This window comes from Drosophila sulfurigaster, chromosome X (genome assembly GCF_023558435.1).
Source record: "Drosophila sulfurigaster albostrigata strain 15112-1811.04 chromosome X, ASM2355843v2, whole genome shotgun sequence".
Taxonomy (NCBI): domain Eukaryota; kingdom Metazoa; phylum Arthropoda; class Insecta; order Diptera; family Drosophilidae; genus Drosophila; species Drosophila sulfurigaster.
The window spans coordinates 505,929-521,428 of NC_084885.1; the positions used below are offsets into that span (position 1 = coordinate 505,929).

The 15,500-nt window shown below is 42.2% G+C and overlaps 5 protein-coding genes across 6 annotated transcripts; 2 read left to right on the top strand and 3 right to left on the bottom strand.

The window, feature by feature from the left end:
• Positions 1-657: 657 nt before the first annotated feature.
• On the bottom strand, positions 658-3,201 carry LOC133848485 (T-complex protein 1 subunit zeta). The gene is made up of 2 exons (XM_062284080.1): positions 2,967-3,201; positions 658-2,423 (listed from the first exon to the last, which is right to left on the bottom strand). Exons 1-2 carry the CDS (start codon positions 3,101-3,103, stop codon positions 962-964), a joined length of 1,599 nt encoding a protein of 532 aa, XP_062140064.1. The 5' UTR covers positions 3,104-3,201; the 3' UTR covers positions 658-961.
• A 301-nt stretch (positions 3,202-3,502) lies between these two features.
• On the top strand, positions 3,503-7,398 carry LOC133848481 (uncharacterized). Of its 2 annotated transcripts, XM_062284077.1 has the most exons (4): positions 3,503-3,891; positions 3,940-4,852; positions 4,925-5,281; positions 5,933-7,398. In XM_062284077.1, exons 2-4 carry the CDS (start codon positions 3,977-3,979, stop codon positions 7,064-7,066), a joined length of 2,367 nt encoding a protein of 788 aa, XP_062140061.1. In that variant the 5' UTR covers positions 3,503-3,891; positions 3,940-3,976; the 3' UTR covers positions 7,067-7,398. The 2 variants fall into 2 exon arrangements, with proteins under 2 accessions (XP_062140061.1, XP_062140060.1); XM_062284076.1 differs by having other exon boundaries at positions 3,504-4,852.
• A 3,425-nt stretch (positions 7,399-10,823) lies between these two features.
• On the bottom strand, positions 10,824-11,896 carry LOC133848488 (uncharacterized). The gene has a single exon (XM_062284084.1). It carries the CDS (start codon positions 11,702-11,704, stop codon positions 11,147-11,149), a length of 558 nt encoding a protein of 185 aa, XP_062140068.1. The 5' UTR covers positions 11,705-11,896; the 3' UTR covers positions 10,824-11,146.
• Positions 11,897-12,278: 382 nt separating this feature from the next.
• On the top strand, positions 12,279-15,366 carry LOC133848483 (mitochondrial ribonuclease P catalytic subunit). The gene is made up of 2 exons (XM_062284079.1): positions 12,279-13,617; positions 13,679-15,366. Exons 1-2 carry the CDS (start codon positions 12,359-12,361, stop codon positions 14,019-14,021), a joined length of 1,602 nt encoding a protein of 533 aa, XP_062140063.1. The 5' UTR covers positions 12,279-12,358; the 3' UTR covers positions 14,022-15,366.
• LOC133848486 (uncharacterized) lies at positions 14,037-15,298 on the bottom strand. Its single transcript, XM_062284081.1, has 2 exons — positions 14,970-15,298; positions 14,037-14,753 (listed from the first exon to the last, which is right to left on the bottom strand). The coding sequence occupies exons 1-2, from the start codon at positions 15,296-15,298 to the stop codon at positions 14,138-14,140; spliced, it is 945 nt and encodes a 314-aa protein (XP_062140065.1). The 3' UTR covers positions 14,037-14,137.
• Positions 15,367-15,500: the final 134 nt, after the last annotated feature.

The following is a 15,500-nucleotide window of genomic DNA, read 5'->3' on the forward strand; positions in this document are numbered from 1 at the left end:
AAAAACAAATTTGTTTGACTTTCAATAAAGTAATATACAAACTTCGTATGATTAAGTCATATATTATATATACACATGTGCATACATACACTCAGAAAAAAGACAGCACAATTCCTAAAAAAAAAAAAAAAAAAATAGTCAAAGGCAGCGGCAGCTCAATTGGCAGCAGGCAGATTAGAGACTCAACTTCCGCAGCAAGTCTTCAGTCGTTGCAAATTTATTAATTTTAAAATAAGCAATTAATCATATGGAAATAAGATTAAATTTCCATTTATGACTAAGATATTTGAATTCAATGTCTGCAGAGGCCAAGATAATAAAGAAAAGTTGTCCAATTAAGCACATTTTAAATTGGAAATTGACATGCATTCCTTAAAATAAAAGTGAAATTGTTTACGTTCTAGTGCTTGCCATTTGGACTATTACTTAGAAAGTGAACACATCATTCGGTTTAAATAAACAACTTTATACAGATATGTACATATACAGATATCCTTAGCAGACGGAAGACGGAGACAGACTGTTAATATAGATATGTCCGTAATATCCATTCCCGCTCGAATCTTAAGGACCACGGTTTTTCCACATTACTCATTTTGGAAACATCCGTTTCGTAACCAAAAACAAACAGCTATTTTAAAATTAAGTACAAGCCAGTTATGTTGAAATGAAGTTGTGTGTATTTTCATTGTTTTTTTAAACCAATGGTTTGTATTAAGTAAACATTAGCGATACAAAAAAAATAATGTTGAGAAATACTTGGAGCTATAAGTGTTAGCATTTTACTCTCATTCAGCAACGACATGAATCGTTCATATTTGAGTTGTTGTTGTTGTTGTTGTAGTTAGCGGGTGCATGTAAGAATTTGTATTGTGTAGTGTTTGTTCTGTTGTGTGTGTTAATTTTAAATGAAACTCATAAACGCTACACAAGGGACAGCAAGGGGAAACTAGTGACACAACTAGCCCTTGAGGCTGGTCATTCCCGCACGCATCACCTCATCGACGAGCAGCAGATTGCTGGCAATGATGGAGCACGAGTTGAGGATCTGTTTCTTCACAATGTAATTGTCGTAGACACCCAGGTCGGTTGGCTTCATCGGCTCACCAGTGGCCAGATCAATACCAATCAGTTCGGGGCTCAAACGATCCTCCACCGTGAGCTTAACAATAGTATCCTGGGCATCGTAGCCGCTGTTAATGGCCAGTGTTTTGGGAATGATCAGTAGAGCATCGGCAAAGGCTTGCACGGCCAGCCGAGCTTTGCCCTTAATCGTGTCCTTGAACTGCGCCAATTCATTGTAGGCGCGCACTTCAAAGGCACCGGCGCCGGGCACCAGAGCTTTATCTGCGATCGTGTTGTTAATCGCACGCAAGCCATCGCGAATAGCATCCTTGATCTGGGTGATTGTGTGCTTGTTGGGTCCCTTGATCAGAATGGTCACCGACAACGGATTTTTGCAGTCCTCGACGAATGTAAACTTGTTCTCGCCGAGCACATGCTCGTACACTGTCCCAGCATAACCCAGATGCTCCTCCTGCAGATCATCGAATGAGTTCATGGCAGTGCCACCACAGGCGAGTGCCAAACGCTCCATGTTACGGCGCTTGGCACGACGCAAAGCCAGAATGCCCTCCTTGGCCAGAGCGTCCAGCGAGATGGGATCAATGCCCTTCTGGTTGATCAGAACAAAGGACTTGTCGGTGCCATCGCAGACAGCACGCTTCAGTTCGATGACCTTCTTGACACGCTGATCGATGAAATCACGCTCGGCACGCACGAACGCTTCGCGCTCTGTGGCTGTCTTGTAGAAGAATCCGGAGTTGACTTCAGCCTTCTCGTATTCGAGTGAAACGTTGGCCGTCAGAATGTACGCATTCTCCAGACGCTTGGGCATATCGGGATGACGAGCACCATGATCCATGACCAAGCCACGTACCAGCTGCGTATCTGTGTCCGTCTTGTGTTGCATCTCCATCAACTCGACCATGTGCAAATCGACGGGCTGCTGCTTCTCATTCGCAATGCACAGCACAGCATCCACACACACTTCGGTCAACAAGTCGGCTAACTGGGGATGCACCTTGGTCCTCAAGCTGGTGTTGGCAATTTCCATTAGATTCTTCTTGTTGATCTCGACGGGCAGCTTAACCTTCTCAAGCACTTCCAGCGCCTTGTCGCGTGCCTTCTCAAAGCCCTCAGTCATGATGCGAGGATGCAAACCCTCCGACAAATAGATGTCCGCCTGCTTCAGCAACTCGCCAATCAGTAGCACTGTTGTCGTGGTGCCATCGCCAGTTGAATCATCCTGTGCGGTGCTGGCACGTGCAATCATCGAAGCAGTGGGATGCTGGATTTGCATGTCATGCAGCAGCACATTGCCGTCCTTCGTGATTTTGATGTCACCGGCACCAGAGACCAACCTGCAATACAAATAAATAATATAATTGCCATAAGTCGCTTTCCACTCCTTGCGATAACATCAACAAGCGTTATCGATTCATCGATGTAGCGAAGCTTCGAGAATGCACAGACTGAATCATGCTCCTTCTCTCTCTCTCTCGCTCTCACTGTCCCTGTCTACACATAAACAACCATATGGGCATATGCACATGTGTGTGTATGCGTGTGGAGCGCACATGACGGGGCTTTTAAGGAAAAACTTCTAGTCCATCATAAAATATGCTGCCATTTTTTCATCAATCAGTTCATTATACTGGCAGTTTCATTTAGAAAATGCAAATAAAATGATTGAGTTTTGCACTGCAAATTTGCTATTGCTGTCTCAGTCTCATCAGATGACGCATGCCGACAAGCGGTCTTAACCTCACTGTTGGACATTGGTTGCCGCAGCAGATGTCACAAATTGTTTATGAAAAGCGCTAGTTTAATAGCATCTGCACATTGTGCATTTTTCAGTTATGTCATGGTGTCTATAAACATGCGTTTTAATATAGATTACTTACATTTTGACGGTTCCTTTGGGTCCCAAATTGGTGCGCATCACATCTTGCAAACCTTTCGCAGCACTGATGTTAATGGCCAACGCCTGAGCGGCACGGGCAAATTCAGCCTTTGGGTTTAACAAGCTGATTGAAGCCATTTTCTGTGATTTAGTTCAATAACAAATATTAAAATTATTGAGTACAAATTAAATGCAAGTGCAACACACACGCCGCCGACTGGTTCAAGTAGAATCACAGAACATTCGATAGCGATAATGTGGGTAATCATTCAAGTCAACGATGTGTGTGAGAATACAAAAGTTATCGATTTCTTGTTGTGCTATCGTAAGTTTTTACATATGTTTCCAAAACATGTAGTAACTTTACTGAATAATATACCACAATTTAGAATTTATTATGAATTATAATATCCAATTTAAAATAATACAAGTTAAATACAATTATTATAATATTCTCGTGAACTATCGATTGTGGTGTGCACGGCCACTCTCGAAATTATCGAGTGGACAGTCTTAAATAAAAACATGTTTGCATTTCTTGTTATTCATAATAACATTTAATTAATATATTAAAGTCTACGCAGTATTTACAAAATGAACAAATTCGTATTATTGTGACAGTGTGTGGTGATGTGAAGCTTACCAGTCCCAATTGAAGAATGAGGCAAAGCAAAGAAGTCTCTATTTAAATATTTGTTGAAATTCATTTTGTTGTCTGTTTGGTGCGCTACACACATACGCTCATACGTATGTATGTATGTACACATTTGTATTTATATCATCAAGGAAGGCACCGATAGCCCGATACTACGATATCGATAAGCAAACGTAGCTTAGCACGCATCTCTAAACGAAACTAATTCGGCGACAATTTTTTTTTGTTAATTGGGGAGAGGAAAAATATCACCTAAAATTCAATCAGTGCAGTGAGTTCCCAAGATAATCAGTGTGCCAAGCTAACATATTGCCAACAGAGATTTCTAGCAAAAGTGGGAGCGTGGTGGGAGCACAATGAGTGTGTTGGCATATCCACGTACAAATGATGAGGAGATTTTTCGACAGTGCACAAAGGATTGTGGCGTTGTGACGGCCACGGAGGACTTTCAGTATTTCGCCTTGCGCTGCATTTTCTGCAGTGAGAAGTTTCTCTACTTCGATGCATTCATCGGTCACATGCAAACTGTGCATCTCGAAGATGCAGCCCATCGCAGCAACAGCAGTTCTGGCTACAGACTGGGCCTGGGGTTGGGATTGGGCTTGGGCCAACCTATGTCCATAGGCCTAGACGATGCTGATGGTGATGGCGACGACGATGATGACGGCAGCGGCTTAGGAGGGCGACATGGTTATGGCAACGGAAGCAGCTTATTGCAACAGTTTGATGAGATTGAAGACTTGACCGATGCGGACACTGCGCTGCTTGAGCCACAAATGGTCATCAAACAGGAGCTGCAAGAGCTAGACAGCAGCGACAATGATAACGACCACGATAATGACAACGAGAACGATGATGATGCCGTAAATGACGACAATCTACTGCCCGCCGATGACACTGATAATGTGGACGACGACAGCGAAGCAATTCTGCCCGAGAGTGATCTCTCAAGAGCCAACATCAGATCCCGCATGAAATTGGCTGGACCACCGCCATACCTGGGACGGCACGGCAGTGGCTCTAATGTGGTCGATGTGAAGAACGAGCCGCTGACAGCCGACGGCGATGATTCGATGGATGAATATGATCATAACTATTTGAATGACAATTCAAATGAGTATCCTGACTACAATCCCAGCAGCTATAATGCAGGACATGGTAACAACAGTGCAGCTGGTGGCGAATCTGATTTTCTCAGCTATGATGAAATGGTGGAGGAATCTCTGTTAGGCGTAAGTTGTACTCTCTAAGGCTCTTTTAATTTGTCTAGACATTAATCTCTGTTCTTTGCTTTCTGAATGTAGCGCGATCGGGAGCTGACCATGCACATCAAGGATCGCAAGATGATACAATTCCTGATACACTCTTACAAGCGCAATCCCTTTCTGTGGGATCACAGTCATGCCCAGTTTCGGGATCGCGTGAAACGCGCTCGCTTCCTCGACTGGATTGTGCTCGAGTTTAAGAATCGCTTTAACATCTCACTGGCCAAGGATGCGATCACAAGGAAATGGGACAATCTGCGCACTGTTTACAAGCGCGAATGCAATCGCATGGCTCTCGAGAAGACGAACATCAGCACTCTCTGGTATTTCAAGGAGTTGCATTTTCTTAACGAACTTTACAGTTACAACTCGAAAATGTCCGACGCCGTTGTCAAGGTGAGTTCCGTAAATCAATACGAAGCGATCAGTATTTTTGTGTGCCAGACACTGCTATTAGATACGCTTTCTTGTTTGTTTTGAACTGGAGCTAGAGCTGGAGGTGGATTATATAACTGCACACATATCAGCGATTTTTAGTTTAATGTTTTTATTGACTTTCTATTGATGAGATGCGAGTTTGACAAAGTCAACTACTATTTAATCCACTACCAATTGCTTATCTATAGTAAGACGTTCTTTTAATATATGAGCTGGAAGGTTGCAATTTTTATAGAACATAATTTTCGACACTTGATCATGCGCTACGAAATGGTTTATTAAATTTCCAATTATATTTTTTTCAATAAAAAGTTAAATTCAATTAAGCAAACTATAGAATATTTTTGAACCAGTGCTTAGCAAAGCTACGAACCAGTTGTAGTTTTCAATGTTATTGCAAAGAAGTGGAACATACGTAGATGCAGATCAAGCTTTGTAGTTATACAAAATGCTTCATTCTAACTCATTGTCCGACTGACTAATCATTTTACAAATAGCCTAAGCTATAGCAGCTATCGTGCTGCAACTTAAACGTAGCCTTTGTATCTGTATTTGCAAAAAAAAATCCATACGTTTTCTCTAATGCCCTTTCGATTTGTTCCTGCACAGGAAACCTCATACAGACGACGCTTTTCGGCCATATGGAACGATACCTCCACCGCCAAACTGCTCGTTATGGTTAAGCGCTATCAGTGCTTCTACAATCGCTTCGATCCCGACTATCGTAGCAAGGAGCGACGTGGCGAGGGGCTGCAACAAATGGCCATGGAATTGCAGCAGCTCATTGATGTAACCACCATACAAATCTCGAAACGTATCTCTCAGTTGCGCTTTGATTACTCCAAACAGAAGATGGAACGTTTGAATGCCGAGCGCATGGGTCGAAAATTTATACCGAATTACATTTACTACGATCAAATGCACTTCATGGACGATGACATTCCGCCATTCAAGTGCGAACATTGCGGCGAAATAGTGCAAACGTTGCGGGAACTTGATCTGCATATGCTCAGCCATCAGCCAAGTCTGGGCGGCAGTTACTATTGCAATGTGTGCAACATTCAGTTCAACACTGGCGAAGAGTTTGAGAACCACAAGCAACTACATTTGGGCGCGGGCAACGAAGTCAAATATAATTGCGAGTTGTGCACGGCCAGTTTTCGCGAGAAGTCCAATTACGATGAGCATTTGAGACGGCACAACGATGAGCTATTCCTGCCCACATTGGCACTGAATCACAGTATACTCGATAGCGGCAGCGGCGATACAGATGCTGCTGGCGGCGGAGCTACTGATGTTTCCCTGGTGGGCGACGACGACGAACTATTCGTCGGGGATGGATCGAAGCCATTTCCCTGCGAGGTTTGTCATCGCACGTTTGCATCGCCGGGACACTTAAATGCGCATCGGGTGGTGCATCAGGATGAGCGAGAGCGATGCTACAAATGCGATTATCCGCAGTGTAGTAAATCGTTTGTCTCGCGTCACAGTCTCTTCGATCACTTGAAGCAACACTACAGCAACGAGGAGTTCAAGTGCGACATTTGCGGCAAGAGCTTCAAGTCCACCAAGAATCTACAGAATCACAAACAGATACACGACAAGGTCAAGCGCTACGTTTGCCAAATATGCGGCTCGGCATTCGCCCAAGCCGCTGGCCTCTACCTGCACAAGCGTCGTCACAATCGTCCCAATGGCAGCACCGGCGCCGTCGGTGGTCGCTCCAGTCGCACCACACTGTGAGCCAGCCACCCGCTGATATATAGTAAAGAAGATCAATCAACAGATCTAAGTTATTGCAGCTATGCATTTCCCCCACCCCTAAGAAATGAATGACACATCCACAAGCTATGTTTATATTTTTTTTGTAACGATTATTATAAGTTGTATTTGAGTTGTATACATTTAACACAGCTGTACTTAAGCTTCTACGTATTTTACAATCAAACTAAAATTGTCCGTAACTAAGCCAAGAACTTTAATATGTAGATATAAACATTACACATACGCACTATATTTACTGATTATTGTATTCGTGAATGCAATATATGTAAAAACAAAAAGAAAAGAAAAGATCTGCCGTCTTGCTCGCACAGCAGCTGAACGGCTCAATTTGGTGGCAAAAAAGGAAAGAAAAAAAACGAAAGAGATGAAAAGCGTAACTTTAGTTAAAAATTTAGATTATTATTATGAGTTTAAAGACAAAACAAAACAGAATAATACCCCCAAAATGTGCTTAACTGACATTGAGGCAAACACACACATTCCAATTCCACAACACTAGTTAAATGATTAATAAGTGTCAAAAGAAAACGAAACAAGTATTTCTTACAAGTATTCTCTATTGTACAACTACAAACTACGAAAGAAACAAAAACAAATATGTATGCATATTAATTATATATTTATTTAAATACGCAAAGTGCGAAGTTGTAACGCGAATCATGCGCAGGGCCATTAAAATGAAATAACAAACAATAATAATTATATTAATTATAATAACAAGAGTAACAGCGCAACAGCAAGAATATCAAGAAGAGTTGCTAAGCTCTGCACTTTGAATAACAATAACACAACTATAAAACATACATAACAACAAAACACACATCAATGTTAGATTTAATTTACAAATAACATAAACGACTGAATCTGAAAAATACATTTACTTACACACAAACACATACAAACAGCTATAAATGATAAATAGTATAAACATGAAACCTTCCTTCACGAGTGCGGCAGCCTTGTTATACCAATTGCTTCTATAGCATCTAATTCAACTATAATTACTAGATGATAAAATGTAAACATAGTACTATGGCTGATTTGTAATCTAATCCATTTTGTTTTGTTAATTTCTTGTACTTTTTACTGCATCACTGAATATACTAAATGCCTGTTATTGTATGTAGAGCTACTTTCTGCAATTTATGAAAGAATATTGCCAAGCAGAAAGTGGCTGCAAATCATCATATCGAAGTGCAACAAATCTTCACTTGCTCTCATATTCAATAGTTTTCCGCAATGCTTTTTGCATTTCAAAATCCATTGATCGTTACCGCTTCCGTTAATGTAAATAATTTTGAGATGTGCGCATTTGTTGTCCGCTCTTCATCGATCGATCGATGTCTATAAACAGATATGAATGAATGCAAAAAGAGAGTAGGAGAGAGTAAATACATACCCACACATACAAATACACCACATACAATGTATAAGTTCATCATTATGAAGAATGATGGATATTTTTGATAAGCAAACAAATTCACCTTAGTTGTAAGTTCATTTAGCACAATTGACAACAAAAAATAAAAGCTACGGCAGCATACAAATATACAACATTAACATACATACAAGCACATGTAAATGACTGCAGCAGCTCCATACTAAACTTAAGTATTTGATTACATTTCGCTTACTCATTATGCTTTAAGAACTTAACTTAACACTCACACATACATATATACACGCAAGTGACGAACTTATCGTGCGTGTGTGCATGTGTGTTTGATAGGAAACTTGTGTATTTCGTCGTATTGAATTCTTGTTTTCAACAATAACAAACAATTGTGAAATAGTTAACAGCAGATCTAAGAAACAAATTTATACAAGAAAATATAATCGCATCAAATTCGTCGTAAGAGGCCGTAACAAAGTGCGCTTCCGTAAGCTACTAATAAAGAAAACACCCTATAAACAAAAAAAATCTAAACAAAAAAGCAAATACAAAATTTGCATAAATTAATATTAATATAGCATACATACTATGTATATTAATAAAAGAAGAAGGTAAAATCGAACAAACAAACAATTGCAATATGAAAACAAGAATGAGAAGCTATCTTCGGCACGCCGAATATTCAATACCCTTGCAGAATGAAAACAATTCTATATATAATTTCAACTAAAAGAAAATCTCAAGATCGATCAAGCAACTCGATCATTTCTATATGTTAATGTAGTCCGATTTTATACAAACTAATACGAATAATTTGTAGTATTAAAAACAAATTTAGTAATTAACCGCAATCATTCCTTTGGCAAGTATATGCTATGAAAATAGATAAATCTGGGCACAGTTGGCATAGATATAACTTGCAACTAGCGAGGGTATAAAAAGCGCGCACAGAGATTATCATTAGAGCCAAACTCTACCACATGTAAATTTCAATAAAATAAAAAGAAAATAAATCTACAATTTTATTTAATCACGCTGTCGTTTAATTTAAAATGAACTACATATACATATAATACTAAGCATGTACTTGAGATTTGGTTTAATAACTTGGTAACCCACTAGCAATATATATAGAGATATTTTTTTGGATTTAATTCGAGTGTTTGTTGAATGACGAATTGAATAGACGCGATACCTTGCTTATCAGCAGAAAAAAGGCTTTTCAAGAACCATACCATTAATTTACCGGACTGTGGAACAATGCGTGGTATTAGTAATACTTTACGTGATAAACCCCAGTGAATTTTTTGTTTATTGGTGTGCTGTGTTGATAAAGATGACGAAAGCATTAGAGATAGCATTTAATACGCTCGTTTGATGTTTATTTGAAAAGTCTAGACTCAACTAGGCTACGCTCTCATGTTAATGAATGTCAAGTTGATCACGCTTGCAAAGCAGTGCACGGCCTAATTTGCACGAAAGCAAGGCAGAGTGCACTGCTTGCTTCCAGTTTTATCTACGATCGAACCATTTAGTATTTGTTTTAGGCTACGTTTCGCACAAGCACGTCAATCAGAAGTGACTAAATTTTGTTGTTATTCATTTGCGTCTGCCGTCTGGGTAATTAGCAAATCTAAATATTATCGGACTTTGAGTGTGTACATATATGTACATATATTTTGCCAACATTTTTGATTAGCGAAGCAAGCAGCACCTCCCAACACAACCCATCCCACTCAGCATGACTCGTTGTTTTTGCGTTCTGGCACGCTCTAGAGATAGAGATACTACGTAGTACGTACGCAACATACATACGTATAAAGATCTGTTTTTGTCACAGTCAATACTCGCTATAAGTGCATGCAAAAAAATCGCTTAATGCCAATCAATTAAAATGCTTGGTCTAGTTGGCAGCTTACAATCGATCGAATGCATTTCAATTGTTCCAATTTGCATGCTGCAAGTATTCGCTTTCTGCGAAAAGAAACATATTGAACCTTTTTTATTATATGCTCATATTTCATGTTTCTGCCCGACCGTCGTTGCACATAATCGATGTACACTGTATGCTCGAATGGAAGGGTGTGTGTTTGTGTCTTTGGCAAATAAACAGCCATAGCTACAGCACCTAGATATGAAACAGAAAATGGCAATGTGATTGGCGCGTGCTCGTTTCGCATTTGACGATACGCATAAAGCTCTCTGTCAATGTCTGTTGGGCTTATTTTTAGCGATACCACGAATTTCCAAATGCTGGTAAACACATTAATCAGAATTCGGGCTGAATGAACCGATAAGATTGCAATAAATGAAAGTCGATGATTCGATTATTGTTGTTGTTCGATTTGCTTTTTTTGCGATTTTTTTTTATTTATTTATTTTTTAATGTTACTCATGGGCAGGTTTGACCAGCATTAACAAATTTGTATATATTTAGCCAACGGCTCTCATACAATGTGTATTATATACAAAAACAAAACCAAAACAAGAGTTAAGAATTGTTGGTTGGGATTTTCTGACTGCTCCAAGTGCTGGGCTTTGCATCGTGACACGACGACACTGCGTCACTGTCACGGCCACGATTATTATCACCAGTCACCCGTTACCAGTCAATTACAAAATCCTCGACTGACTAGATGGAAACACTAAATGAGTTCGCCATGCTCATTCACTTTGATGATCCGCACGCGCGCATTCCGCTTCGCCAGCAATTGCTCAATGTCCATGCTGCTGCTGCCGCTGCTGCTGCTGTTGGTGTCTTCGTTGGCGAAAAGTCCGAGATTATCCTTGATCAGATGATCGACGGCACAACCATCGCACTGCAAGATGACGACCCCACTGTTAAATGCCTCCTCGCTGATGATTTTCGTATTGCGCGTGTTGCACAGCTTACACAGATACACCAGTTCCATGCGGCGTTGCATGCGTCGAAAGCGCTTCAACGTTGTGGGCGACAACGAGCCCGATGGCTTAGCTGCTCCGCCCGCATTTCCGCCAATGGCCGTGAAGCGACAAGCATCGAGTATGGAGCGTGGTATTGAGAGCGGTGGAGTACGCAGCGCATCCTTCAGCGCTTGCTCCGCATCGGCATCGGGCAGCGGCACCGTCGCCGGCTGCTGTGTGGCATTGATGATGGCGTTCTGGCCATTTTGACGGAGATAGTTTAGCGTACGCGACGTGAATATATTACGCAATGCATTCATTTTACATCGGCATAATAACGATGATCGGATCTTGGGTTACGGATGTATATGTGCGTTTGTTTCTGTTGCAAGTGCACTCGAACACACACAACAAAACTGAACCACACGTGCGAATTTTTGGGAACTTACTAACAAACAAAAATATTGTGTGTTTACAACTACGTTGTACGCAGCTCACTCCAGCCAACGACAACACTGTTCATGTGAACTGTTTCGCTCGGAACTTAGTTCAATTGAACTGGAACAAGCAAACGCAAACTATGCAACATGTTGAGTTGTTTGGGAACGATTGTTATCGATTTACAATATTATACATATGTACATATATTAATATAATTAAGTAAAATCATGTTTAATAACAATTTAATGTGTATTCTGAAATATTGTATAATAATTCATTTTTGATAGTACGCATGTAAATAGCATCAACATTTTTGTTACCTAGTCCCCTTTTTATTGTAAAATATGTGTCACAATTAAAATGGCGATTAATGACATTAAAATGCAAATAAACATTTAGCGTAATTTATTTATTTATTTAAAAACGATCACAAATTGACAGCTATCGAATTAGACGCCGACAAACCAATCGGTAATCGATTGCCCAAACGAACCGGCAACAAGTGAGAAAATAGCAAAACAAATGCCTTAGTTATGTACAAATTACGCTTACTGTGTCAGCTTCAGCACAGCTGCATCAGAGGATTACCACCACATCGATTCCTTGCTAGCCCGCACAAGCGACGCCCCCAACTAGGCGTCGTGCAATCGGATCAGCTAGAGCAACTAAAGTCTGAATATTTCGAGAGAAGCGAAGCTCTTAGCAACGCGGAATGGCAGCACGTGAGGAGTGTACTGAGTGGCAGGAACAAATATATCAGCGCACATAATGTCGATGCCGTCATACTGGGCATGTGCGCCAGCGGCGAACAGTTGCCGCTAGCTAAGAGCTATCTGCGCTATCTAGAGACTAGCGAAATCGAACCCAATGCGGCGACATTGGGCCGCCTGTTGCGCGTTTACCATGCTGCCCACCAGCTGCGTATACTCAGCGATAAGGAGCAGTCAGAGATTATGCAGATCTGTGATAGGCTGCAAGGCAGTCATGAGATCCTCGACGCCAGCAGCTGTGAAAATTTGATTCATGGTCTGGTGGCCACCACGGAGCATTGGCAACGTGCTGTGCACTTTCTACAGATGATGAAGGTGACAAGCTCACCCACCGTGTCGGCGTACAGCGCCGTGGCTGCCAAGGCGTTCACCTGCTCGCAGCCGGAGCTCGCTTGGCGATTGCTGGAGGAGATGCTAGAGCAGCGCAAGCTGCCCAAATGCGAAGTGTATGTGGCGCAGCTTGAAAGCAGTGCACGCGATGTGGCAGGCTTCGCGCTCCAAGTGGATCGACTGTTGCATTTTCTGGGCAAGCACAACATTCTCATCACTGATAAGGTGGCGCAACAGCTGCTCAATCTCGCCCAGCAGATGCCGCAGCAGCTGCAGGTAACGTCGACGCATTTGGAGCGCCTGGGGAAATGCGCCGCCTGCCAACAACACTTGGAACATGTGGCCATCAGTGAGGCGGAGTTTGCCAGTTTGCGCGATGCGTTTCTGGACAAGGTGCTCATACGCAACGACATATTCCAGAAGTCAACGCCTGCTGAAGTGGAGCGCTTCAAGCGCTATGTGGAGCAAACGGCGCCCTACGATTGTGTCATCGATGGGTTGAACGTTGCCTATTCCACGGGCAACAAGAAGCCGCCACAGCAGCTGGCACAACTCTTGGCCACCGTGGTGCGGTATTTCAAGGAGCGACGGAAGCGTGTCTTGGTGCTAGGCCGACAGCATATGCGCAGTTGGTCCAAGCCGGCCATGCAATACATCCAAAGCAATGCCTGCGTCTTCCTCACCAGCAATATGCAAGTGTTTGCCCCATGTTTCCTTCGAATTTATCCATTAATCCCTTCCGTTCTCTTGCAGCTCTCAAGACGATCCGTTCTTGCTGTACGCTACACTGCACAGTGGCCAAGACACGGACTTCTTCTCGCGCGATCTGATGCGCAGTCACGCCTTTCTGTTGGGCAACGAGTTGAAGTCCACGTTTCGTCGCTGGCAACAGGAGCATCAATATTCGCTAGCTACCCAAACGCAGCCTATGGGAAAGATCGTGGTAAAGGAGCCGATACGGTATCTGCTTAGCGCCCATAAGCTGGACAAGGGTGTGTGGCATGTGCCGTGCATTGAGAGCTACACGGCCAATCCCAGCGATCGCTTTGAGGTGCCACAAAGATGGCTCTGCGTCAAGCTTGCTGCCACCAACTAAATATGCATGCACTGATTTGGATTTTACATTTGCTGTTTTGCTTGTTATTGTTGGAAGAAAAAAAATGCGGAAAACTAAAAAGGAAAAACAAAAATGATAAGGAAAGGGATTTGGATTCACTCGCAGTCGAGGCGCGAACACTTGTGGAAGGCATCGTAGTTGAATGTGGACAATCTCTTGCGACGCTGCTCATTTCGTATCTTCTTCTTGGCGGCGCACATCAGACGCTCCTTTATGTAGTTGTCCATCTTAAAGTCCATATCAGCGGATTGCGATTGCGTTGAAGGAGCTGCTGCTGAAGTCGTTCCTGCTGCTGATTTGGTGAGATCATTGGCAGACTCGGTTGTGGCGGCCGTGTCCAGCGCCTTAATGATCAGACTGAGCAGCGCATGGGCCAAGCGATGGCACACATCGTACTCGATGGCATCCTGACTGGTATAGTAAATGGCCGATTGCGATGTGGGCTGCACCCCAATAGCCAACAGTATGTTGCAGAAGATGCCGCGTTGCATGCGTGCATATGGATCGACCAGTTGTGGCGGTATTCGCATTGTTGTTGCCAAATGGGCGATGAACTTGGCAAATTTCTTGATCAGCACATTAAGATACTGGGTGCGACACTGACGCTCCATCTTGGTGAGCATGTTGTAGTAGAGCTCTTGCTTGCGCTTTAGAAAATCTTCCTTTCGGCGCTCCTTTCGTTTTGTGCTCTTGAGCACATCCTCGAGTTGCCTAAAATGGAATAGTCCCAATTACTAATTGCATTTGATTTGGAGCGAGCAAATAGAAAATAGGTTTAAATTGATCAAGCACCTAAGTACTTTTTTTTCAAGAACACCATTCTAACTGTTTAATATCGTGAATCACAAGAACGTACATTTAATTTGGTTAAACTAAGACAGAGATGGATTTGCTTATCGAAGACACGAACCAATTCTAAACACTTACTCAGTGGTGATGGCATTATATTTGCCCAACATGCGCTTAATGCGCTTTGCACGTAGCTTGGGATCATAATAGTCCTTGAACTGTTCGTAATTGGCCTCCAAGGTGAGACGCTTGGGCTGCGACAGTGCCACATCATAGGCACGTGCCTTAGGCGGCAGGGCCGGCTGGTAGGCCATGCGTCGCACATATGACTGCAACTTGGAGACATTTTCTTCCTGCCGCTTCTTGCGATTCTCCGGGCTGCAGTAGTCGGGATCCTCTTCCTCCTCCTCTTCGGTCGACGATGTGGGCAGCGCCTCATCCCAATCGGACACATTTGAGCTGGCCATTGCAATTTCAACGCGCCTTACGTTTCAACCACTTGAAATTTTATATACAACCGGAAAAACAACTTATAGATTCGAATTAAATAAAATTATTTGGATCTTTATGGATTTATAATAAACTATGAGAGAGAACAGGAAATTTTAACTTTCTACGTCGAACGACAAATTAATACTGAGCTCTTCGTTAGATTGACTTTAGGCAGTA

Bases quoted from the DNA above. Each gene is read 5' to 3' on its own strand.
- LOC133848485 (XM_062284080.1), bottom strand. From the start codon at position 3,103: ATGGCTTCAATCAGCTTGTTAAACCCAAAGGCTGAATTTGCCCGTGCC. The intron at 2,424-2,966 runs GTAAGTAATCTA...TTTGTATTGCAG, and splicing joins CCCAAAGGAACCGTCAAAAT to GTTGGTCTCTGGTGCCGGTG.
- LOC133848481 (XM_062284077.1), top strand. From the start codon at position 3,977: ATGAGTGTGTTGGCATATCCACGTACAAATGATGAGGAGATTTTTCGA. The intron at 4,853-4,924 runs GTAAGTTGTACT...TTCTGAATGTAG, and splicing joins TGGAGGAATCTCTGTTAGGC to CGCGATCGGGAGCTGACCAT. The intron at 5,282-5,932 runs GTGAGTTCCGTA...GTTCCTGCACAG, and splicing joins TGTCCGACGCCGTTGTCAAG to GAAACCTCATACAGACGACG.
- LOC133848488 (XM_062284084.1), bottom strand. From the start codon at position 11,704: ATGAATGCATTGCGTAATATATTCACGTCGCGTACGCTAAACTATCTC.
- LOC133848483 (XM_062284079.1), top strand. From the start codon at position 12,359: ATGTACAAATTACGCTTACTGTGTCAGCTTCAGCACAGCTGCATCAGA. The intron at 13,618-13,678 runs GCAAGTGTTTGC...GTTCTCTTGCAG, and splicing joins GTCTTCCTCACCAGCAATAT to CTCTCAAGACGATCCGTTCT.
- LOC133848486 (XM_062284081.1), bottom strand. From the start codon at position 15,298: ATGGCCAGCTCAAATGTGTCCGATTGGGATGAGGCGCTGCCCACATCG. The intron at 14,754-14,969 runs GTAAGTGTTTAG...ATTCCATTTTAG, and splicing joins TATAATGCCATCACCACTGA to GCAACTCGAGGATGTGCTCA.